General features: G+C 38.9%; 1 protein-coding gene and 1 long non-coding RNA gene across 4 annotated transcripts in view; both read right to left on the bottom strand.

Annotated features, from left to right (window-relative positions):
• LOC309647783 overlaps nt 1–27,330 on the bottom strand; it is a 159,051-nt gene that overhangs the window by 69,529 nt on the left and 62,192 nt on the right. The gene's annotated exons all lie outside the window — the stretch shown is intronic.
• DNAJC15 (DnaJ heat shock protein family (Hsp40) member C15) overlaps nt 10,429–27,330 on the bottom strand; it is a 69,753-nt gene continuing 52,851 nt past the window's right edge. For 2 of the 3 annotated variants that reach the window (XM_082435451.1, XM_082435450.1), the window contains exon 6: nt 10,429–10,657. Coding sequence is in view for 2 of the 3 variants with exons in the window: in XM_082435450.1 (XP_082291576.1) it covers nt 10,587–10,657 (71 nt within the window). In the remaining variant the exon portion in view is untranslated. Of the gene's footprint in view, nt 10,658–15,315; nt 15,395–27,330 lie in introns of all 3 variants that reach the window. The other variant, XM_082435449.1, reaches the window with a different exon arrangement.

Genomic DNA, 27,330 nt, shown 5'->3' with positions numbered 1-27,330 from the left:
GAATTTTTTAAAGGCAATGCCGGGACTTCCTTGGCGGTCCAGTGGTTAAGACTCCGTGCTTCCAATGCAGGGAGCGTGGGTTTGATCCCTGGTTGGGGAACTAAGATCCCACATGCCACACTGCGAGGCCAAATATTAAAAACAAATAAATAAAGACAATGCCTTAACTGATTTGATTAAGGAGGTAAAAAATCCAGACCCTGCCCTACTACATATCAAAGATGGCCCCTAATTCTTTCACAGTCCTCTATATCCTCTTCCTATGAATCTAGGGGGGCTCCATGAAAGAGTTTTCCATTAAAACTGCCAGTTTTCAGACCCAGGTTGAGTTTGCAGCTTCTACTTCCTGTCTCTTAGACTGCAGCTGCTGTGGTGTGATGATGCCCTAGTAGCTCCGGGCAGAAACCTCTGTACAAAGGAACTGAGGCTCCAGGCCGACACCCCCGGTTAACCTCCGAGCCAACAGCCCCAGCTGATGCTGCATGGAATGGAGATGAGTTGTCTCCACCATGCACTAACCAAACTGCAGATTCAAGAGTAAAATAAATGATTACTGGCACACCAAACCTTAATTCAAGGTATTCTACCAGATGGGACACTGAAAGAAGGAGTAATTATATTTTTTGAGCACTTGCTATATGACTAAATGCTTTATACAACCTTATTCCCTACAACAACTTTTTAAGATAGGATTCTTATTTTCTCTATTGTATAGATGACGCAATTATAGACTTGCAGATTAATTGCCCAAGATCATGTGATAGGAAGATAGTATTCAAAACCAGATCTGTCTCTTGGGCACATGCTCAGCAGATAAATGAGAACAGAATGAAGGAAATTCCAAACTAATGCTGGGGACTCAAATTTTCATGAATACATTATGGAGAAGAAAATGATGTCAATTAACAGGTATGTCCTGAGGGTACCCCAATATTGCTTAGCATAACTTTCAAAATCAGTGGTAACATTTTTTGAAGCACAGTATTCAGAAAACAACAATTTTTTTAGTACTTACAACTTTATGATGTCTACTAAGTGCCAAGTGCTCCACACTAAAGAGGTTACAAAGACGAACGACAAGATTCTTGCTCTAAAGGCTCTTGCACTTTTGTAGAAGAAATAAGTTATGTTACACAATCAGTTGTTTCACAAGGTACCATAAGTGAGCAATAAAGTACTGTGGGAATTTATTCATTCATTAAAGAAATATTTATTGGGTGCCAGTGTAGCAGTGACCAAGACAGATATGGTCCCTGCTCTCAAAGAGCTGATGATTCACGATATTACTTTTGCTGAAAGCACCAGAAATGGAGGGATAGAGATTTTAGCTTGGCCTTAAGCTATACCTAGGCTTTGGGCATGTGGAGAATTAGGAGGGTATTTGAGGTACAGGGTAACAGTGAGCAGAAAAAAAAAAAAAAAATACTAAAGCACAAGAAAATTAGGACACACAGGGGGATTTTAAGAACCATATTTTAGTGACTCTAAGAATCAATCAATTAAGTCAGCCATCCATTATTTTACGTACCAAAAGAAAACACAGTGGTATTACCCTGGTGGAGCAGTGGTTAAGAATCCACCTGCCAATGCAGGGGACACAGGTTCGATCCATAGGCAGGGAAGACCCCACATGCCGCGGAGCAACTAAGCCCATGTGCCACAACTACTGACCCTGCGCTCTAGAGCCCTTGAGCCACAACTACTGAGCCCGTGTGCCACAACTACTGGAGCCCATGCATCTACAGCCCATGCTCTGCAACAAAAGAAGACACCCCAATGAGAAGCCTGCACACTGCAACAAACAGTAGCCTCTGCTCGCCACAACTAGAGAAAAGCCCGTGTGCAGCAATGAAGACCCAACGCGGCCAAAAATAAATAAATAAATTTATGAAAAGAAAAAAAGACACAGTTAACATTTACAGCAGTAGCTCTCCACCCAGGGCAATTTTGCCCTCCAAGGAACATTTGGCAACATTCACAAACATTTTTGATTGTCACAACTGAGGGGGTGCTACTGGCCTTTCATAGGTACAGGCCCCTTGTTGCTAATCATCCTACCATGTGCAGGAGAGCTCCTCATAAAGAGAAATTATTCAGCTCAATAAGTCAATATTGCCAACGTTGAAAACTCCCCCACTGGAGAGCTTCAAGATGGAGAAGTTAAGACGTGGAGATCACCTTCCTCCCAACAAATACATCAGAAATACATCTATGTGGAACAACTAAAGAACACCTACTGAACGCTGGCAGAAGACCTCAGACTTTCCAAAAGTCAAGAAACTCCCCGCATACCTGGGTAGGGCAAAAGAAAAAAGAAAAAAACAGAGACAAAAGAATAGGGATGGGAACTGCACCAGTGGGAGGGAGCTGTGAAGGAGGAAAGGTTTCCACACACTATGGAGCTCCTTCACTGGTGGAGACGGGGGGTAGCAGGTGGGGAAGCTTTGGAGCCATGGAGGAGAGCAGAGCAACGGGGGTGCAGAGGGCAAAGCGGAGAGATTCCTGCACAGAGGATCGATGCCGACCAGCACTCACCAGCCCGAGAGGCTTGTCTGCTCACCAGCCGGGACAGGCAGGGGATGGGAGCTGAGGCTCGGGCTTTGGAGGTCGGATCCCAGGGAGAGGACTGTGGTTGGCAGCGTGAACACAGCCTGAAGGGATAAGTGCGCCACAGCTAGCCAGGAGGGAGTCCAGGAAAAAGTCTGGAGCTGCCAAAGAGGCAAGAGACCATTGTTTCGGGGTGCGCGAGGAGAGGGGATTCAGAGCACCGCCTAAACGAGTTCCAGAGACGGGCGCAAGCCGCGGCTATCAGCGTGGACCCCAGAGACGGGCATGAGATGCTAAGGCTGCTGCTGCTGCCACCAAAAAGTCTGTGTGCGAGCACAGGTCACTCTCCACACTGCCCCTCCCGGGAGCCTATGCAGCCCGCCACTGCCAGGATCCCATGATCCAAGGACAACTTCCCAGGGAGAAGACACAGCGCGCCTCAGGCTGTTGCAAAGTCATGATGGCCTCTGCCGCCGCAGGCTCGCCCCGCATTCCGCACCCCTCCCTCCCCCCAGCCTGAATGAGCCAGAGCCCCCTAATCTGCTGCTACTTTAACCCCGTCCTGTCTGGGCAGGAACAGACACCCTCAGGCGACCTACATGCACAGGCGGGGCTAAATCCAAAGCTGAACCCTGGGAGCTGCGCGAACACAGAAGAAAAAGGGAAGTTTCTCCCAGCAGCCCCAGAAGCAGTGGACTAAACCTCCACAATCAACCTGATGTACCCTGCATCTGTGGAATACCTGAATAGACAATGAATCATCCCAAAATTGAGGCGCTGGACTTTGGGAGCAACTGCAGGCTTAGGGTTTGCTTACTGCACCTAATTTGTTTCTGGTTTTAAGTTTATATTAATTTAATATTTAGAGTTTATTATAATTGGTAGATTTGTTTATTGATTTGGTTGCTCTCTTCCTTTTTAATATATAGACATATATATTTTTTCTTTTTCTCTTTTGGATTTGTTTTTTGTGGTTCGGTTGCTCTCTTCTTCCTTCCTTCACTCCTTCCTTCCTTCCTTCCTTTTCTCTCCCACCCCCTCTTTCTTCTCTCTCTCTCTCTCTTTCATTCTCTCTCCCTTTTCTTCTCAGCCGAGTGGCTGACAGTGTCTTGGTGCTCCAGTCGGGTGTCAGGCCTGTGCCTCTGAGGTGGGAGAGCCGAGTTCAGGGACATTGGTCCGCCATAGACCTCCAGGCTCCACATAATATCAAACAGCAAAAGCTCTCCTAGAGATCCCCAACTCAATGCTAAGACCCAGCTCCACTCAACGACCAGTGCTAGACAACCTATCCCAAACAACTAGCAAGACAGCAACACAACCCCACCCATTAGCAGAGAGGCTGCCTAAAATCATAATAAGGTCACAGAAACCCCAAAACACACCACTGGACATGGTCCTGCCCACCAGAAAAACAAGATCCAGACTCATCCACCAGAACACAGGCACCAGTCCTCTCCACCAGGAAGCCTACACAACCCACTGAACCAACCTTAGCCACTGGGGGCAGACAGCAAAAACAACGGGAACTACGAACCTGCAGACTGCGAAAAGGAGACCCCAAACACAGTAAGTTAAGCAAAATGAGAAGACAGAGAAACACACAGCAGATGAAGGAGCAAGGTAAAAACCCACCAGAACAAACAAATGAAGAGGAAATAGGCAGTCTACTTGAAAAAGAATTCAGAGTAATGATAGTAAACATGATCCAAAATCTTGGGAAAAGAATGGAGAAAATACAAGAAACGTTTAACAAGTACCTAGAAGAACTAAAGAGCAAACAAACAATGATGAACACTACAATAAATGAAATTAAAATTCTCTAGAAGGAATCAATAGCAGAATAACTGAGGCAGAAGAACAGATAAGGGACCTGGAAGATAAAATACTGGAAATAACTACTGTAGAGCAGAATAACGAAAAGAGAATGGAAAGAATTGAGGACAGTCTCAGAGACCTCTGGGACAACATTAAATACACCAACCTTCGAATTATAAGGGTCCCAGAAGAAGAGGAGAAAAAGAAAGGGACTGAGAAAATATTTGAGGAGATTATAGTTGAAAACTTCCCTAATACAGGAAAGGAAATAGTCAATCAAGTCCAGGAAATGCAGAGAGTCCCATACAGGATAAATCCAAGGAGAAACACGCCAAGACACATATTAATCAAACTATCAAAAATTAAGTAGAAAGAAAAAATATTAAAAGCAGCAAGGGAAAAACAACAAAAAACATACAAGGGAATCCCCATAAGCTTAACAGCTGATCTTTCAGCAGAAACTCTGCAAGCCAGAAGGGAGTGGCAGGACATATTTAAAGTGATGAAAGGGAAAAACCTACAACCAAGATGACTCTACACAGCAAGGATCTCATTCAGATTTGACAGAGAAATTAAAACCTTTACAGATGAGCAAAAGCTAAGAGAATTCAGCACCACCAAACCAGCTTTACAACAAATGCTAAAGGAAATTCTCTAGGCAGGAAACACAAGAGAAGGAAAAGACCTACAATAACAAACCCAAAACAATTAAGAAAATGGTAATAGGAACATACCTATCGATAACTACCTTAAATGTAAATGGATTAAACACTCCAACCAAAAGACATAGATCGGCTGAATGGATGCAAAAACAAGACCCATATATATGCTTCTATAAGACACCCACTTCAGACCTAGGGACACATACAGACTGAAAATGAGGAGATGGAAAAAGATATTCCATGCAAATGGAAATCAAAAGAAAGCTGGAGTAGCAATTCTCATATCAGACAAAATAGACTTTAAAATAAAAACTATTACAAGAGACAAAGAAGGACACTACATAATGATCAAGGGATCAATCTAAGAAGAGATAGAACAATTGTAAACATTTACGCAGCCAACATAGGAGCACTTCAATACATAAGGCAAATGCTAACAGCCATAGAAGGGGAAATCGAAAGTAACACACAATCATAGTAGGGGACTTTAACACCCCACTTTTACCAATGGACAGATCATCCAAAATGAAAATAAATAAAGAAACACAAGCTTTAAATGATACATTAAACAAGATGGATTTAATTGATGTTTATAGGACATTCCATCCAAAAACAACAGAATACACTTTCTTAAGTGCTCATGGAACATTCTTCAGGATAGATCATATCTTGGGTCGCAAATCAAGCCTTGGTAAATTTAAGAAAATTGAAATCTTATCAAGTATCTTTTCTGACCACAACGCTATGAGACTAGATATCAATTACAGGAAAAAAACTGTAAAAAATACAAATACATGGAGGCTAAACAATACACTACTAAATAACCAAGAGATCACTGAAGAAATCAAAGAGGAAATCAACAAATACCTAGAAACAAATGACAACAAAAACATGATGACCCAAAACCTATGGGATGCAGCAAAAGCAGTTCTAAGAGGGAAGTTTATAGCAATACAATCCTACCTCAAGAAACAATAAACATCTCAAATAAACAACCTGACCTTACACCTAAAACAATTACAGAAAGAAGAACAAAAAAACCCCAAAGTGACCAGAAAGAAAAAAATCATAAAGATCAGATCAGAAATAAATGAAAAGGAAATTAAGGAAACGATACCAAAGATCAATAAAATTAAAAGCTGGTTCTTTGAGAAGATAAACAAAATTGATAAACCATTAGCCAGACTCATCAAGAAAAAAAGGGAGAAGACTCAAATCAATAGAATTAGAAATGAAAAAGGGGAAGTAACAACTGACACTGCTTAAATACAAAGGACCATGAGAGATTACTACAAGCAACTATATGCCAATAAAATGGACAACCTGGAAGAAATGGACAAATTCTTAGAAAAGCACAACCTTCTGAGACTGAACCAAGAAATAGAAAATATAAGCAGACCAATCACAAGCACGGAAATTGAGACTGTGATTAAAAATCTTCCAACAAACGAAAGCCCAGGACCAGATGGTTTCACAGGCAAATTCTGTCCAACATTTAGAGAAGAGCTAAAACCTATCCTTCTCAAACTCTTCCAAATATAGCAGAGGGAGGAACTCTCCCAAACTCATTCTACGAGGCCACGATCACCCTGATACCAAAACCAGACAAAGATGTCACAAAGAAAGAAAACTACAGGCCAATATCACTGATGAACATAGATGCAAAAATCCTCAACAAAATAATAGCAAACAGACTGCAACAGCACATTAAAAGGATCATACACTATGATCCAGTGGGGTTTATCCCAGGAATGCAAGAATTCTTCAATATACGCAAATCAATCAATGTGATACACCATATTAACAAATTGAAGGAGAAAAACCATATGATCATCTCAATAGATGCAGAAAAAGCTTTTGACAAAATTCAACACCCATTTATGATAAAAACCTCCAGAAAGTAGGCATAGAGGAAACTTACCTCAACATAATAAAGGCCATATATGACAAACCCACAGCCAACATCGTTCTCAATGGTGAAAAACTGAAACCATTTCCTCTGAGATGAGGAACAGGACAAGGTTGTCCACTCTCACCACTATTATTCAACATAGTTTTGGAAGTGTTAGCCACAGCAAGCAGAGAAGAAAAAGAAATAAAAGGAATCCTAATCAGAAAAGAAGTAAAACTGTCACTGTTTGCAGATGACATGATACTATACATAGAGAATCCTAAAGATGCTACCAGAAAACTACTAGAGGTAATCAATGAATCTGGTAAAGTAGCAGGATACAAAATTAATGCACAGAAGTCTCTTTCATTCCTATACACTAATGATGAAAAATCTGAAAGAGAAATTAAGGAAACACTCCCATTTACCATTGCAACAAAAAGAATAAAATACCTAGGAATAAACCTACCTAAGGAGACAAAAGACCTGTATGCAGAAAACTATAAGACACTGATGAAAGAAATTAAAGATGATACAAACAGATGGAGACATATACCATGTTCTTGGATTGGAAGAATCAACACTGTGAAAATGACTATACTACCCAAAGCAATCTACAGATTCAATGCAATCCCTATCAAACTACCAATGGCATTTTTCACAGAACTAGAACAAAAAGTTGCACAATTTGTATGGAAACAGAAAAGACCCCGAATACCCAAAGCAATCTTGAGAAAAACGGAGCTGGAGGAATCAGGCTCCCAGACTTCAGACTGTACTACAAAGCTACAGTAATCAAGACAGTATGGTACTGGCACAAAAACAGAAATATAGATCGATGGAACGGGATAGAAAGCCCAGAGATAAACCCAAGCACCTCTGGTCAACTAATGTGTGATGAAGGAGGAAAGAATATACAATGGAGAAAAGACAGCCTCTTCAATAAGTGGTGTTGGGAAAACTGGACAGCTACATGTAAAAGAATGAAATTAGAACATTCCCTAACACTGTACACAAAAATAAACTCAAAATGGATTAAAGACCTAAATGTAAGACCGGACACTATAAAACTCTTAGAGGAAAACATAGGCAGAACACTCTATGACATAAATCACAGCAAGATCCTTTTTGACCCACCTCCTAGAGAAATGGAAATAAAAACAAAAATAAACAAATGGGACCTAATGAAACTTCAAAGCCTTTGCACAGCAAAGGAAACCATCAACAAGATGAAAAGACAACCCTCAGAATGGGAGAAAATATTTGCAAATGAAGCAACTGACAATCGATTAATCTCCAAAATATAGAAGCAGCTCATGCAGCTCAGTATCAAAAAAAAAACAAACAACCCAATCCAAAAATGGGCAGAAGACCTAAATAGACATTTCTCCAAAGAAGATATACAGATTGCCAACAAACGCATGAAAGGATGCTCAACATCACTAATCATTAGAGAAATGCAAATCAAAACTACAATGAGTATCACCTCACACCAGTCAGAATGGCCATCAAAAGATATACAAATAATAAATGCTGGACAGGGTGTGGAGAAAAGGGAACCCTCTTGCACTGTTGGTGGGAATGTAAATTGATACAGCCACTATGGAGAAGAGTATGGAGGTTCCTTAAAAAACTAAAAATAGAACTACCATACGACCCAGCAATCCCACTACTGGGCATATACCCTGAGAAAACCATAATTCAAAAAGAGTCATGTACCAAAATGTTCATTGCAGCTCTATTTACAATAGCCAGGACATGGAAGCAACGTAAGTGTCCATCAACAGATGAATGGATAAAGAAGATGTGGCACATATATACAATGGAATATTACTCAGGTATAAAAGGAAACGAAATTGAGATATTTGTAGTGAGGTGGATGGACCTAGAGTCTGTCATACAGAGTGAAGTAAGTCAGAAAGAGAAAAACAAATACCATATGCTAACACATATATATGGAATCTAAACAGAAAAAAAAAAAAGGTTCTAAAGAACCTAGGGGTAGGACAGGAATAAAGACGCAGACGTAGAGAATGGACTTGAGGACACGGGGAGGGGCAAGGGTAAGCTGGGACAAAGTGAGAGTAGCATGGACATATATACACTACAAATGTAAAATAGCTAGTGGGAAGCAGCCGCATAGCACAGGGAGATCAGCTTGGTGCTTTGTGACCACCTAGGGGGTGGGAGGGAGGGAGACGCAAGAGGGAGGAGATATGGGGATATATGTATATGTATAGCTGATTCACTAGGTTATAAAGCAGAAACTAACACACCATTGTAAAGCAATTATACTCCAGTAAAGATGTTAAGAAAAAAAAAGAAAACTCCCCCACTACAGGATGTCATAAATTGAAACATGCATCTAGAATATTAAGAAAGCATTTTAAGATAGATGAAATACAATAGTTCATCTTATCTGGGATGAACCCAGGGTTGTAAAGGAGTACTAGAAAATAATGCTGGTATTCTGCCTCTGAGTCTCTTTTCTCGCCTTTGGAATAGTAAAGTGATGATGACCAGGGGCTGTTTTGAGAAAATAATTTAACACGCTGTACATTTCAGGGCCAGGACTTCCAGACCATGTGTTCATCCCCTGCTTTGGAGAAACCCTGCACTCTAATCAAACTAACTAATACATCCTAGTTCTGCTAATTGTGACTAATCTCAGGGGAAACAGAAGAGTCACCACTCATACGGTATATCTCGTTGTTTTTAAAGCCAAGCTCTATGCTACTCGTGATTCTATGAAGCTCCCCTGATGCTCAATTTAAAATATTGTTTTCTGTTTTTGAACTTCTTTAGCATTGCCTCTCAAATAGTGTTCGTGTGGTTTATCTTTTCCCTAAATGTAAGTCCCTTTGGGTCAGGATCCATGACTGGTTCACACCTGTAACTCTCGAGGAAACTTACAGTGCCTCACACGTTACAGGTGGTTAATAAATATTTGTAGAATGAATAATTGAATAAATATAGAGTACCAGAAGACTATAATTAAATACAAATCCCTCAGACTTCTCCCAGCTCTTTTCAGGCTTTCCTCACAGGGCTCATTTTGTAAACCTTTAATCATTTTAGTAGCTCTCCAAGTTCTCATGCTTCAGTTATAGGGTCTCAAGGAGAGCAGAGTTCTTTACTAACCACTGCTTTACAAAACACCATTTAGTAAATTCAATCAACTTTCAAATCACTTTCCCGGGATGGCAGTCAGTGTTTGGTCTCAAAATATTTAAAGCACCTTACATAGGCAGAGTACTAAATTCCTCTGAGGAAACAAGGGACAACACGAGCATAAATATAGGCAGCAAGAAACTTTCTACCCATCGCTCACAAATTCCAGTTATATTACAGATGATTATACTTGTATGGGGGGTTAGGGGGGAGGGGGGGTGGGAGGAATTCGGGACCAACAGAAGTCTTAGAATGTATGACTACCAGAGAGAGGAAGAAAATAAGGGGGAAAGATCAGTGATTGAACTTTAACGTGTTCCTCTGGAAGATAAAACAAAGATGGATTGTTCATGTTTTATTATTATATAGCTTAGTAGTGGAAGAAATGATTGTGGTCACTACATGTATGAAAATTATGAAGGTCATGATTTAGATTAACTTGCAGGACATTTTTTATAAGGTCCCCCTTTTTCTCCTTCAGAGTGGTCCTTGAGCATCAATCAGTGTTTGGTGGCTGCTTCTAGCAAGTCTTTTGCTTCATTAATTTTGGTTGCTAAGTAAGGAGATCCACCTGAGAGGACAAAGAAAAGTAAATGGATTAAAACACACTTCATTACTGACATTTTTTAAAGTCTCAAATGAAATATAATACTTATGGAGTACAGACTTAGAGTGACTGTGCCCTAAAATAAAATTGTCAGTTCTTTTTTAGAGTTCTTCACAATGAATTATTGCTAATGCAAAGAGCAAGAGGAAAACTGAGGTGAATTTCAAATTCAGAATCATTATAAATCACAAACAGACGTTATTTGACATACAAAAATACTGGCTCCGAAACTGTCACGTTAAAGCTATTTAAGCATCATACGCCTCCTAACTTCTAGTCCTGAACACTTTCATTGCTTAACACTAGAACTAACAATCATATTACAGTTCACCAGTCTCTTTGTGTTTGTTTTTATTTTTTTTTCTCCCCTTGAGTACAAATGATCTATAGCTGTTGAAAACATCATAAGACCTCAGTAGCTCAAAACAAACCAAAAACATCTAGATAGCATTGGTGTGTATATTGTCCTGACTTTATCCAGGCCTTTTACTGATATCATACCACCCACTTTAAAAAGGAAAAAGAAAAAAAAAGGGGGGGGGGGCGGAACGAAAGCAGGGAAACAGAACAGCATAAGGGCAATGCTGAAGGAGCTATAGTTAGCTTTTTACCCTTGAGGATATCACTGACATTTTCACATCAAGATCTGAATCGCTATAAACACTTACGGATTATATCACAGAGTGTCCTTGAATATACAATAAGAATTACAAATGAAATTGATGCAAGTTTCCATATGCACTTGATTATGAAATAAACTGACTTCAGGATTATCTTTGAAAATGATCTCAGAATTAGGTAATGTCAATCTTGGTAACAAGCTGTTTAAATTTTGAGAGTTACCAATGTAATGCCAGGCATCTTGTATATCCTCAACAAATACTAAAATATTAATTGAACTCAAACATAACCTTTAATTTATTTATATGCATTCTGGATATTTAAATCACTGGCCATAACATGCTCATTTAGCAGAAAGAAAAAAAATCAAAGGCATGGAAGATCGAAAGTCTCATTAAACATTATATTTATTGATGGCAATGTTAAAGGAAAAAAACTGACAGTTTATTCAGAATAACTGAATTACCCTTCACCCTCTTTTAATTAGAGGGACACTGGACTTTTCAATTATGTGCATGGCAGAAACTGTGGGTTCGGCACTCATTCTACTTTCCTAAAACTTGGAAAAGCTCCTAAGCCTAAAACTACGATTCCTATATTCTCTTCAAGTAGTGTTTGATTAAAATTAGGATCTATCAATGAGAGGCAGTCTTGTGAGATTTGAAAGGCTGAAGAGAAAGGTTTCCTTGCTGGGCCTCTTTATTACTGCTGCTAGCAAGTGAAATCATGGTGTAGTGATGGCCGCAACTGTGCTTTCCGTACAGTTCCAGCGGCAGTCCATGAGGTAGTCAATGAGTAGCTCTCCTGACAGAGCAGCTCTGTAATTACCAGGGGAGCCATTCTTGTAAGCCAAGTCTAAAATGTTCTCCTTTAGACCTTCCAACAATTTGTAACCATTCATTCCCTGCACTAAATGCTCTCCTGCTTAAAACATCTGGTTTCTGGCACTGAATCTTGACTGATATAAAATATATAGGATACATATCCTTTATTTAATGGAAACAATACAGTTTTGAATCTTTCGATCCTGCTCAGGTTTCTTGGGGGAATCATCTGGATTCCATTTAATTAGAATACTCACCCTCATTCTTGATCTCTGAACCTTTGTACTTTCACTAAATACTAGTGGAGCTCTTCTGCTTTGGGCTATCATGAACTATCAGGTTTTAAACCAACCCTCCCATTAACACCAACTAGAAGACTTTAATAAAATTCAAACACATCAGTATGAAAGCACTGGAGGTCTACCAAGTCAGCCAGGTGTTGAGGGCCAAGATCTTGGAGATGAGGAAATGCACTGTGATGAGCCCAATATTCTGCACTGCTTTATCTCTTCAACGAACCAGACACAAAATAGTACATACTGTACAATTCCACTTACATGAAACATTAGAAAAGACACAACCTATCAATAGTGGGAGAAAGGAGAATGGTGATTGTCCAAGTTGGGGTAGGGATTGGCAATGAGAAGGGACACCAAGGAACCTTTTGAGTTTCGAAATGTTCTATGTCTTCATTATATTACTGGTTACATGGGTGTATACATTTGTCAAATCTCATCAAACTGTGCATTTAAATATATATTTTATTGTATGCAAATTATATCTTAATACAGTTGATGAATTAAAACCAGCAAACTATATGTTGGTTATAAGAGACCATCTTTTTAAGAGTATAAAAAGGCATACACTAATGAAAATAAAGCTGGCATTGGTATGCTAATTATTAGATGAAGTACACTTTAAGGCAAAATGCAATACTAGAGATAAAGTGGGAAATTTCATAGGGTTAAAAGAGTCAATCTTAAATTTGAACATATCTAACAACATAGCTGCAAGATACATAAGGAAAACATAGAACTAAAGGGGAAAATATACAAATCCATAATCAGTGGGAGATTTAATATACCACTAGCAGAATTAGACAAAAACAAACACTAATAAGAATATCAAAAGGCTGAATAACATGATGAACAAACTTGATCTAAATGACATACTTAAAAGACTCCATCCTACAACTGCAGAATGTACCTTCTTTTAAACGGCCCAAGCCACATTCAAAAATCATAAGACTTTGGGAAGGTAGTCAGAAGTGTTGTGAATCATGCAAAAACAAACAAATATCAGCTTATCAAATCAGACTAAATTCACAACCAAGTAAGGTTTATATCAGAAATCCAACACTGGCTTCAACATTAGAAAATTAATCAATGTAACTCATCACATTAACAGAATGAAGAATACATGTATAATCATTTCAACAAATGCAGAAAACGTACATTCACAATAAAAACTTTCAGTAAGCTAAGAATACAGGGAAATTTCTTTTATGTGAGAGGAGTTAAAAAAAATATAGCAAATATCATACTTAGTAGTAAAATGTTGAAACCTTTGGCTCTTGTATCAGCAACAAGAAAAAGATACCTATTATCATTTCTATTTAACACTTCATTGGAGGTTCTAGACATTGAAATAAATGTCCTCCTCTATTGCCCACCCCCACCCGTCCCTGCAAAGGATTGGACAGAAAGAAATTATCATTCTTCACAAATGACATGACTAAGTATGCAAGAAAACCAAAAGGCTCTAAAGACAAAATCATAGAATTAATAACCAAATTTAACAAAATGGTGGATATGACAGCAATATACACAAAAACTAACTTTTCATGCCCTAGAAATAAATAACTATATATATATATATATATATATACACACACGTATATATATATATATATATATATATATATATATATATATATATATATATAAAACTTTTAAAACAACACAGTTTATAATAGCATTTGAAAAATCAATACCTAGGGATAAATTTAACAAATTATGCATATGCCTACAAATTGAAAAATCTCATTGAATAAATTACAGCTGACCTAAATAAATGAAAGGATGTCTTGTTCATGGATTGGAAAAATTCACTATTGTAAAGATGTCAATTTGCCCCAAACAGAGCTACAGATTCATAGCAATCCCAATCATAACCTAGGAGGTTTGTGTGTGAATTGTGCATGTGCACATGCAAATTGATGAGATAGTTCCTAACATAATAAAATGTAAAGGGCCAAACATAGCCAAAAAATCTTAAATGATAAAAAATGTAAAGAATTTACATTACCAGGGCTTCCCTGGTGGAGCAGTGGTTAAGAATCCGCCCGCCAATGCAGGGGACATGGGTTCGAGCCCTGGTCCGGGAAGATCCCACATGCCGTGGAGCAACTAAGCCCGTGTGCCACAACTACTGAGCCTGCGCTCTAGGGCCCATGGGCCACAACTACTGAGCCCACCTGCCACAACTACTGAAGCCCACGCGCCTAGAGCCCGTGCTCTGCAACAAGAGAAACCACCACGATGCGAAGCCCGCGCACCACAACGAAGAGTAGCCCTCGCTCACCGCAACTAGAGAAAGCCCGCACAGAGCAACGAAGACCCAACGTAGCCAAAAATAAAAAAATAATAAATAAATGAATTAAACAAAATTATCGAAAAACTAACACTGGATATATGTTGACCTCAATGAAGTATGATGACACTATCAATTCATACCGTCCAAAAATCACTGGGGCTCAGCAAACCCATGATCAAAACCACTGTGATGAGCATAGTAACCAGGCATTATTCTAATACAGTATTTCATTTGGCTCATCCAACTATCCTTTGCAGTTGCTCAATTCTTATTTTCATTACATAAAGAGACTGAATCACAAAAAAGTTTAGTTACTTGCCCAACACTAGCCACAGAGTTAAAATGAGGTGGAGTCAGGATTCCCAGGAAGGTTACCACACCACACTGTCTCTCACTCTCTTTACAAACTTCTTTGCTTATTAAATTCCTACCATGTTAAACATTTGGTTGTTATAAACCTTTTCTACTTTCTTCAAGCCGGTAACCCCATCCCAGGTCCTCTTCCTTCTTAGGAAGATTGAAATCATGCCTTGTGGTTTACTTTTAAAGTATATGTCTGTCTACTCATTAGATAATAAATACCTTGAAGAGCAATCATGTCTTACATCTCTCTGTATTATCAGCACAGCTCTGAGTACACAGAAGAGAGTCGAGACGTGTCCTTGATGGGGAGAAGGAAGTGATGAATCACTATTCCCTTATTTTCTTAAATCAAGTACCAGTTTCAGAAAAGTAAAATCACTTCAGAGAGACAGAAAACAGGATAAACAAGTGTGTTAGGAGTGGGTGCTTTAAAAATAAATATCTGCAAAACATCTGGGTAGAACAATCCTAACCAGCACAAGAGAAAATAAGCAAATATTCTACAACTAACAATTGTTACAAAGTTAGGTACAGGCATACCTTGTTTTCTCATGCTTTGTTGTATTGCACTTTGTAGATACTGAGTCTTTTACAAATTGAAGGTTTGCAGCAACCCTGTGTAAAGTAAGTCTACCAGTGCCATTTTTACAACAGGTTTATTTTTTAATTAAGGTATGAACATACATTGTTTTTTAAACATAATGCTATTTCACACTTAACAGACAACAGTATAGTGTAAACATAACTTTTGTATGTACTAGGAAACCAAAATATTCGTGTGACTTGCTTTATTGCAATATTTGCTTTATTGTAGTGGTCTGGAACTGAACCTAGTATCTTTGAGGTATGCCTGTATAATTTATTACTAATGTGAGTTTCAAAGAAAGTACACCAATGCGAGGATTAAGAATATATAAGTTCCTTTTCTCCTTGGGTCTTCCTTATGCAGATCCATATATTTCTTAACTCTTCTTAAAACTTATGAATGTCTACATCCCAAATCTGTAAAACAGAAGTAAGAAGTATTGCCATCTGCTGATTTGAAGGGTTCTTAAAAGCCACCCATCTTAAAAGAAATATGTTAAAATCACAAAGAAGCACATTGGAGACTGACTTCTCTGAACTTCAGAGGAGTTCCACTGATCTGCTCCCCAGTGAAACTGGTGAAAACTATGTAATAACCCCCAACCATTTGAAACCTCTAGAAACGGTCTTAAAAAAAAGAAGAAGAAAGAAAAATCTACTAGAGAAGATCTATGAAAAGTCAGTAAGAAAGGTAGGAATCTGTGGTAAACGGCTCCCTCCTATTCCCCTCCCAGCTCAGCAAGGCAGAGACTCCATGTTGGACTGGTCTAGCAGGAACACAGGGCTCCACCTCTCCCCAGCTCCTGGACAGAGGGCTTTCTTTCTGGGAGGAGTAGGACGGACTTTCGTATTTCTCTTCCTACTCCCAGTTGCCTGGTGCTGAGGCTTAGTCACAGGAAAGTGGAACAGAGGCTCTACCGTGGACATGGCTCCCTTAGAATAAATACTGGGACCTCAACAGCTCTTTTCCCAGTCCACAAGGCATGGTGGTTTCACACCAGGAGAGGCAAGCTGAGAAGACCTCTGGCTACTTCACTAAAGTAATCCAGCCAGTTAATAAACAAATAATAATAACAAGCTACCCTGGGGGGTGGGGGGTGGCAGACCAATACTCAGAGCTGCTATAATACATAATCTAAAATATTCAGTTTCCAACAAAATATTTCAAGGCATGTAAAGGAACAGGCAAGTATGACAGTATGACCCATACACACATCATGAAAAAAGTAGCAACAGAAACTACCTCTGAGAGTGACCAAATGCTGGATTTATGGAAAAAGATTCCAAAGTAGCCATTATACATTCACAGAACTAAAATTAAAAAAAAAAAAAATCACTAGAGGGGCTCAAGAGTAGATTTGAACTGGCATAAGACAGGATGAGCAAACTTGAAGATACAATGATTGCAATTATGCAAACTGAAGATCAGAGAGAAAAAGGAATGAAGGAGAAAACACCAGAGCCTCATAGAAATGTGGGACATCATAAAATCCATAAAAATACAATGAAATGGGAGTACCAGGAGAGGAAAGGGGAAAAAAAATCTTTAAAGATATACTGGCTAAAAACTTCCCAAGTTTATTGAAAAACAATAACCTACACATCCAAGAAGCTCAAGAAACTCCAAGTAGGATAAATTTAATAAGGCCAAAACAGACATCATTAAAACATGCTAAAAGTCAAAGACAAGGAGAAAATATGGAAGGTAGCATTAAATTAATTAAAAAATGAGGCCATTAGACTGAGGTGGCTTTAATGCCTTAGTAGACTACATAATCAAACTAAAACCTAAGGCTATAAATCTCTCAACATTAAGAAATTAAAACCTGAGGACAACTAATCACAAACAGCCAACTAGACTTTTCCAGGTAAAGCAAATGCTTACACTACAGCCAATCAAATAATTTTCTTGGTTTGATTCTGCCTCTTCTCTATAAAAATCTTTCCACTAGAGGGCTCCTAACCACTTTCGGTTTGCTGCTGCCCAATTCAAATCAATTTTTGCTCAAACGAACTCTTAAAAATTTTAATATGCCTCAGTTTATCTTTTAACAGTAGCAAGAGAAAGACAGTGTGACACTTATAAAGGAACCCAATAACATAAAAAGCTAACTTAGCAGAAACAATGGAGGCCAGGAAGGCAGTGGTATAACATAAAGTCCTCAAAGAAAAAACTGTTGACCAAGAATGCTATACATTCAGCAAAGCTGTTATTCAGAAATGAAGGTGAAATAAACACTAGCCTAGATAATCAAAAACTGAAAGAATTTATTGTTAACCAATCCACTTTAGAAGAAATACTAAAGGAAATTCTTTAGGCTGAAAGAAAGTGACCTCAGATGGTAATCTGAATTTACATATGCAAAGAGCACTAGTAAATGTAACTGTGTAATTATAAAAGACAATATAAATGCCTATTTTGCTTTCTTCTCTTAACTGGTTGAAAAGGTAATTATAAAAAAATGTGCATAAAATGTACTGTTTGGTCTGTAACATAGAAATATAATACATGCATAATACATGTGCTAGTAATAGCACAGAGGTGTATAGGAGCAAAGCTGTTATAGATTAAGAAAATAACAGCAGACAGTAATGATTCTAACAATGTACTGTTCAGCTTGTAACATTAGTAGATGTTATGTGTATAACAATAATACCACAAAAGGGGGAAAGTGGGAATAGAGCTATATAGAAGTAATATTTCCATATATATTATAAGAATTAAGCTAGTATAAATCTGAAGCTGATTCTGAGAAATTAAGATGTATATGGTAAACCCTAGAGCAATCACTTTTAAAAACCCTCAAAAATAATGAAATAATAAAATCAAAATGCTACATTAGAAAATATTCAGTGCAAAAGAAAGCAATAAAGGAAGACTAACAGAGGGGTAAAAAAGACATGACATGGAGAAAAAAAGCAAATGCAGGGACTTCCCTGGTGGTGCAGTGGTTAAGAATCTGCCTGCCAATGCAGGGGACACGGGTTCAAGCCCTGGTCCGGGAAGATCCCACATGCCGCAGGGCAACTAAGCCCGTGAACCACAACTACTGAGGCTGCGCTCTACAGCCTGTGTGCCACAACTACTAAGCCTGCGCACCACAACTACCAAAGCCCATGCACCTACAGCCCATGCTCCGCAACAAGAGAAGCCACCGCAATGAGAAGCCCGCGCATCTCAACGAAGAGTAGCCCGTGCTCACTGCAACTAGAGAAAGCCCACACACAGCAACAAAGACCCAATGCAGCAAATAAATAAATAAATAAAAATTTTAAAAAAGCAAATGCAGATATGAATCCAACTATATCAATAATAAAATTACATGTGAATGGAATAAACAATCCAATCTGTCATTAGGTTGTCGGGTTGGATTAAAAAAACATGAACCAACTAAAGGCTGTTTACAGGAGACAGACTTTAGATTCAAAAACACAAATAGGGTGTTGCCACCGCCGCCCGGGCCCGCACCCCGATCGTAGGCCCCGGCGTGGCGGGCTGCCGCCGCCGCCGCCGTGCGGCCTAGAGCGTGGCGCCCGGGGAGGCGCGGGGCCCGGGCCGGGCGCACCGCAGGGCAGCGGTGGCGGCGGCGGCGGCGGGGCGGCCTGGGCGGCGGCGGCGGCATCAGCGGCGGCACCACCGGCGAGGCCCCTCCGCCACACACGCACACCAAATTTAAAAAAAAAAAAAAAACACAAATAAATTGAAAGTAAAAGGATGGAGAAAGATGTATCATGAAACACCAACCACAGACAAACTAGAATGGCTATACTCATGAGACAAAATAGAGTTTAAAACAAAAAAGTGTTACTATAAATATGTATGCTCTTAACAACAGAGCACCAAAATATATGAAACAAAAACTAAGAAAAATGAACAGAGAAACAGACAATTCAACAATAAGAATTAATGCCCCACTTTCAATAATGGATAGAACAACTAGACAGAAGATCAACAAGGAAGTAGAAGACTTGGACAACACTTAAAACCAACTAGGCCTAACAGACATCTACAGAACACTCCACCCAACAACAGAATATACATTCTTCTCAAGTGCACATGGAACATTTTCTAGGAGAAGCCATATGATAGGCCATAAAACAAACCTCAATAAATTAAAAGGATAGAAACAATACATTATGTTCTCCAACCACAATTGAATGAAATTAGAAATCAACAGCAAGGACAAATTTGGGAAATAAATACAGGCCATAGCTTAAGTAGTGCTTAGAGAGCAATTACAGTTTTAAGTTCCTGGGTTAAAAAAGAAAAAAGATCTAGGGACTTCCCTGGTGGTCCAGTGGCAAAGAATTCACCTTCCGATGCAGGGGTTGCGGGTTCGATCCCTGGTCCGGGAACTAGGTTCCCACATGCCACGGGGCAGCTAAGCTGCACGCCACAACTACTGAGCTCACGCGCCTCAACTAGAGAGCCTGCATGCTGCAAAACTACAGAGCCCACGTGCTCTGGAGCCCGCGCGCCACAACTACAGAACCCACGAGCCCTGGAGCCTGTGCGCCACAACTAGAGAGAGAAAACCCGCACACCACAACTAGAGAAAAGCCCATGCGCTGCAAGGAAGAGCCTGCGCACCACAACAAAAGACCCCACATGCCGCAACGAAGATCCTGCCTGCCTCAACTAAGACCCGACGCAGCCAAAATAAATGAATGAATGAATGAATGAATAAATTAAATAAAAAAGAAAAGAAAAAAAGATTTCAAATCAATAACCTAAACTTCAACCTTAAGACACTGGAAAGAGAAGAGCAACCTAAACCTAAAGCAGGAAGAAAGGAAATAGTAAAAATTAAAACAAAAATTCATGAAAGAGAGAATAGAAAAACAATAGGGAAAATCAACCAGACCAAAAGATGGTTCTTTGAAAAGAAGTCCTTAGCTTGTTGACCAGCAAAATAAACCTTTAGCTTGTCTGACCAAGAAAAAAAGAAAACAGATTCAAATTACTAGAATCAGAAATCAAAGAGAGGACATTACTATCATACCTTGAAGAAATAAAAATAATTATAATGGAGTACTATAAATAACTATTTCAACAAATTAGAAAACATATATAAAATTAGACAAATTCCTCAAAAGATACAAATTACTGAAACTGTCTCAAGAAAAAATGGACAATCTGAATACATCTATTACAAGTGAAGAGACTGAATCAGTAATCAAAAAACTATGCAAAGAAAACCCAGGTCTAGATGGTTTATAGAAGGGGAGGGAATGCTTCCTAACTCATTTTACAAGGCCCATATTATCTTGATAACAAACCAAACAAAGACATCACAAGAAAACTATAGATCAATATTTCTTATGAATGTGAATGCAAAAAACTCAACAAAATACTAGCAAACTGAATCCAGCAATATACTAAAAAAATTTTGTACACCATGACCAAGTGGGATTTATCCCAGGGATGAAAGATTGGTTTAACAGCCAAAAATCAATTAATGTAACCCACTACATCAACAGAATAAAAAGCAAAAAACAAAAATCACATAATAACCTGAATACGTGCAGAAAAAGCATTTGACAAAATCCAACATCATTGCATGATAAAAACACTCAACAAACTAAGAATAGAAAGTAACTTCTTAACCTGACAAAGGGCATCTATGAAAAACCCACAGCTAATACCCCACTTAATGGGGGAAAGATTGGGTGCTTTTCCATAAGATCAGAACCAAGACAAAAATGTCCCTGCTTACAACTTCTTCTCAACACTGTACTGAGCTTCTAGTCAGGGAAATTAGGTAAGGAAAAGAAATAAACTGCATCCAGATTGGAAAGGAAGAAGTAAAACAAACTCTATTCACAGATGACATAGTTTTATATATAGAAAACCCTAATGAACCTACCAAAAAAACTATTTGAATAAACAAGTTCAGCAAGGTTGAAGGATATGAGATCAATATATTAAAATCAATGATATTCCTATACATTCACAATGAACAATTCAAAAATGAAATTAAGAAAATAATTCTAGGGACTTCCCTGGTGGTGCAGTGGTTTAGAATCCACCTGCCAGTGCAGGGGACTGGGTTCGAGCCCTGGTCTGGGAAGAGCCCAGATGCCACGGAGCAACTAAGCCCGCAAGCCACAACTACTGAGCCCGCGCTCTAGAGCCCGTGAGCCACAACTACTGAGCCTGCGCTCTACAGCCCTCAAGCCACAACTACTGAGCCTGAGAGCCAAAAACTACTGAAGCCCACGTGCCTAGAGCCCATGCTCCGCAACAAGAGAAGCCACCACAATGAGAAGCCCGAGCACTGCAACAGAGAGTAGCCCCCACTCGGTGCAACTAGAGAAAGCCAGCGCACAGCAACGAAGACCCAATGCAGCCAAAAATAAATAAATAAAAATAAATAAAATATAATAAAAAAAAGAAAATAATTCTATTCACAACAGTATCAAAAAGAATAAAACACTTTAGAACTACAAAATATTGGTGAAAGAAATTAAAGAAGATCTAAATAAATGGAAAAACATCCCACGTCCACGGATCAGTAGATTTAACGTTAAAATGGCAATATTCCCTAAGCTGACTTACAGATTCAACACAATCTCTATGAGAATTCCAGTTGACTTGTTTGTAAAAATTGACAAGCTGATTCTAAAATTCACATGAAATTGCAAGGGACCCAGAATAGCCAAAACAATCCTATAAAAAAGAATAAAGTAAGAGGAGTCACACTTCAAAAAATTAAAACTTATTACAAGGCAAAGGTTATCAAGACAGTGTGGTACTGGCACCAAAGACAAACATACAGATCAAGGGAACAGAACTGAGGATTGGGAGATGGGGTGCAGGTGGAGCTAAAGGATGACAGAGTTTCCTTCTGAGGTGATGAAAATGTTCTAAAATCGACTGTGGTAATGGTGGTACACATCTGTAAATATACCAAAAACTACTGAATTGTACACTTTAAATGGATGAATCATATGGTACATGAATTATATCTCAATATAGCTGTTTAAAAAAAGAAAAAACAGAAGGCTCTGAAGAATACTTTGAGTCTGATTCAGTTTATCAGATCCTTAGAGAATCACAGAAACCTAGGGTTGGAAGAGTCTTAAAGGGTTCTTACCTATTACACAATACATGAATACCTCCTATTACATCACCAACAAACTGTCCTCCAACAGTTTTCGATCTCAGATTACCTTTACTGCTTTGCTTGAACATCACTTTTTCCACTGCTGTAGCTCCAGTGCCTAGAACAGTGCCTAGCTCCCAGTAGGTACTTGTAATTACTAGTTGATTGATAGCTCATGAAGGGGAACTAGGATAGCTCCAACTACAAGCATAGTCTTCCTTATAGAGGTCCAATCTTCACTGCTCATGGTTTCTTCTAAGTGAACATAATTCTGCCTCCATAAGGGCACAGAAGAGAGACTTCACATATTCATGCAACATTTTAAGTATTAGATATTGCATAGAAGTCCTCCAATTTTCTCACGATAGCAAGGTTTCTTATTCATTATTGCTTCACCCAAAAACCTAGGAGTTACCCTTCTTCATTTTTACTACCCCCATGAGCTTTGTTGGCTTTATCTTCAAAATATATCCTGAATTGGACCATTCTTTACCTCCTTCGTTACAAAACCCATAGTGTAAATCAATATCATTCTTTCTTTGGTAACAATTTTCTCTACTAACTTCCTTGCTTCCACTCTTGACATCCTATAGCTATCTTTTCTCCATAGCTGCCAAAGCAGACTTTCTCATATTGTAAACCAGATCATATCATTCCCATTACACTTAAAGGTAAAAGCCAAAGTTCTTAGCATTAGCTCTCCAGCTATGTCATCATCTGGCCCTGGATGTTCTCTCCAATCATATTTTCTACCATTTTTCTCCTTCTCACTACACTCTAGCCAATCTCCTTACAATTCCAGAAATACACAGTATGTTCTCATTCCAAGACCTTTGCACTTGATCTTCCTTCTGCCTAAAATACTCTTAAGATTTCTGCATGACTTCCTACTCCCTCAGGTCTTTGCTCAAATACTACCCCCTTACAGAGAACTTTAAGATGATATAAGTAATACTGCAACTGCCTTCTCTCCAGCTGCTGATCTCTACCCTTCCCCCACTCTGCTTTATTTTTCTTAAAAGCTCTTATTATCATGTGACATTTTTCATACTAGCCTTTTCTGCCTAACTACTCCCAAAACTTAGTGGCTAACAACAACAATGTTTTTTTCCCCTCACTATTCCATGGATTAGCTGGGCAGTTCTTCTGAGCTGGGTCAGGTTAGCTAGGGCTGGTTGGTACTGGATGGCCTCACTGGGACTTTACCTGGGATGGCTAGTCCTTGCTCTCAACTTGGTCTTTTATCCTTCAGGAGGCATAGACCAACCTGGTCTTCTTCACATGGTAGTCTCCAGGTTCTAAGAGGGTAATGGCTGAAGCTGCAAAGCTTTTTGAGGCCTAGACTCAGAATTCATACAATGTTACTTCTGCTATATTCTATTTTGTTGAATGAATGAATGATTCCTCATATGACACTGCTTCCAGCTCCTCAACATCCTGTTTGGTTTCCTCTGAATACTACTTAGTTTGTCAATGTCTTCCAAAATCTAGCATCCAGAAAGGGACACAAAATTCTGGACAAGATCTAACTTCAGCTCAGTACAGCTGGGTAATAAATAGTAGTTGAATAAGTGAGTGACAAGTACAGAAGATTGTGGTAATATTCAGTCTCATAATACAGATACTGTGTGCCCTTTAATGCAGCTTAAGAATGCACTGGCTTATTTCTAATGGCTTTTACACCGTTGAACCTTATAGCCTTTAGATCAAATATACCCCCATGGCTCTTTTTCATGTGAAACACTGACAAGTCTCTGCCCTATATTTACACAATTGATTTTGGGGACCTAAAAGAACATTACATTTATCCCTGTTGAATTTAAATTTAATCTCTTCTAATTCACTGATCTCTCTAGTTGATCATTTCCACTGACACACTTTTTGGTCTGAGACGAAAAAGTTTGAAAACTGTTGCTTTCATACAAAATACATGGTATTCAAAAAAATAATTACCTTGTATACCCAAAGAAGGCCTGAAAAGGGAGAAAATAAGTTCCTAGAGGAGTATTAGGAACCCCTGGGGGTCCACAGTGCACGCCTTGCTAAGGCTGCTATACATCAATGAGAATGAACGAATGACTGCTCCACATTACAATATGGATGAATTGCACAAAGATAATGTTGACCCAAAGCAGCCAGATGCAAATGACTAGACATTCAAGAGACAAAGCTAACCTATGATATATACATCAAGATAGTGGTTCCTTTTAAGGTTGAGGTAGACTGAAAGGGGTCTTGAAAGTACCCCATACTCTTCAGGGGTATAGTGATGTTTTCGTCCTTGATCTGGGGGCTGTTTATATGAGTATGTTTGTAAAAATTTACTTAGAGATATATTATGATGTGAACTTTTCTGCCTGTATTTTCTACTTCAATACAAAGAGAACCTAAAAATAAAAATAGAGATTGAGGAGAAACATAATCTCTTTTAAAAAAAGTAAATCGAATTACATCACTCTACTGCTTAAAACCTGACAGTAACTTCCCACTCTATTTAGAATAAAGTTCAAATATTGGGTTGGCCAAACACGATCCAAATATTGGGTCGTTCGGGTTTTTCTGTGACATCTTATGGAATATTAATATTATACAGGGGCTTCCCTGGTGGCGCAGTGGTTGAGAGTCTGCCTGCCAATGCAGGGGACAAGGGTTCGAGTCCTGGTCTGGGAAGATCCCACATGCCGCGGAGCGGCTAGGCCCGTGAGCCACAGCTACTGAGCCTGCGCGTCTGGAGCCTGTGCTCCGCAACAAGAGAGGCCGCGAGAGTGAGAGGCCCGCGCACCGCGATGAAGAGTGGCCCCTGCTTGCCGCAACTGGAGAAAGCCCTCGCACAGAAACGAAGACCCAACGTAGTAATCAATCAATAAATAAATCTTTAAAAAAAAAAAAAAAAAAAAAAAATATTATACAAAACCTATAGTGTTTCATTACCATAAAGCATACTGTTTTCAAACTCTGGGCACCACCTCACCTCATGCAGCTTCTCCCCTTGCTTATTACACCCTTATCACACTGGTTTTCTCCCTTAAGCACAATAAGTTCTTTCCTCCTAGGAACATGCTAGTTCCTTAACTTTCCAACCACTCTTCACATGACTAGCTTCTTTTCATCCCTTAGGGCTCCTCAGAGAGGCCTCCCCAGTCATCCCATGTAAAGTTGCCTCTTTCCTGTATTCTATAATCTCAGGCCATTGTGCCCTTTATTGCACTTATTGCAATTTGAAATAGGTTTACTTGTTTTTTGTCTGTCCCTCCACTAGAATGTATGTTCCACGAAGACAAGGATCTAGTTGCCCTGTTTTACAGTTTTTGGGTTTTTAAAAAAATTTATTTATTTATTTATTTATTTTATTTTTATTTATTTTTGGCTGCATTGGGTCTTCATTGCGGTGTGCAGTGTCTTCTCTTGTTGAGGAGCACGGGCTCTAGGCGTGTGGGCTTCAGTAGTTGTGGCACACAGGCTCAGTAGTTGTGGCTCACGGGCTCTAGAGCGTAGGCTCAGTAGTTGTGGCACACGGGCTTAGTTGCTCCACGGCATGTGGGATCTTCCCGAGCCAGGGCTCGAACCCGTGACCCCTGCATTGGCAGACAGATTCTTAACCACTGCGCCACCAGGGAAGCCCTGACCTGTTTTACAGTTCAAATCCCAAGATTTATTAACACAATGTTCTGACACCTTGTAGAAGTTGAATAAATAATTTCTGAATGAATAAAAGAATAGTTTCAGGTCATTTCACATCAAGCTAATAAGTCTTTTAAAATTTTGATATGATCATTATATATTCATTTTCACAACACTATTTTATCTGTACATTTAATTTGTATGCCTTCTTTTTATTGATTTGCTTATTCATTCACTCATGAAAAAAATCAGAATTTATTAAATGTCAAACACATAGGTTCTAAAGATAAATAAGCCATGTTCTTTACTTTTAAATATCTCACCACTTATCAAGGAAAACTAATATGTGAGAAAACAAAATTATCTTATACAAAGTCTTAAATCTAATTAAAATGTTGAAATGAAGGGAAATGAAAGATGAGCCCTCTAAAACAAATAATAGTCTAGTACATCTATCAAAAAAGGAAATTGAGCTAATTAGGCATCACTTTTGCTTAGTGATTCCATGTTGACTCTTAGTGATCATATCTTCCTTTTTCTAAATGTTTGAAATACATCTTTTAAATGCAATATATTGTAATAAGTTGTAATATATTATTACCAGGGCTTCATGTCAAATTTGGCTTCTTTTACAATAAGGGTAATTAAGGAAAACCCATTCAACAGTATAAATTACTTTGACTTGCTTTTAATCCCAATATTTAATTTAATTTTGATTTAAATACTATTAAAGAAGAGAAAGCATTATGTTTATTGAAAGGGGACATACATGGAAAAAAGACTGAGAATGTGCTGCGGCAGGCAGATTTCAGCTAAGTGTAAGGAAGAACTTTTTAGTAGTTACCGCTGCCTATCAGTGCACTGCTTTGCAAAGCAGGAAGCTCTCCATCACTAAATATCTTTAAGGAAAGCTAACAGGGCA

This window comes from Balaenoptera physalus (assembly GCF_965194825.1).
Source record: "Balaenoptera physalus genome assembly, chromosome: 18".
Lineage (NCBI taxonomy): Eukaryota > Metazoa > Chordata > Mammalia > Artiodactyla > Balaenopteridae > Balaenoptera > Balaenoptera physalus.
This window is presented reverse-complemented; position numbering and strand designations above follow the sequence as displayed.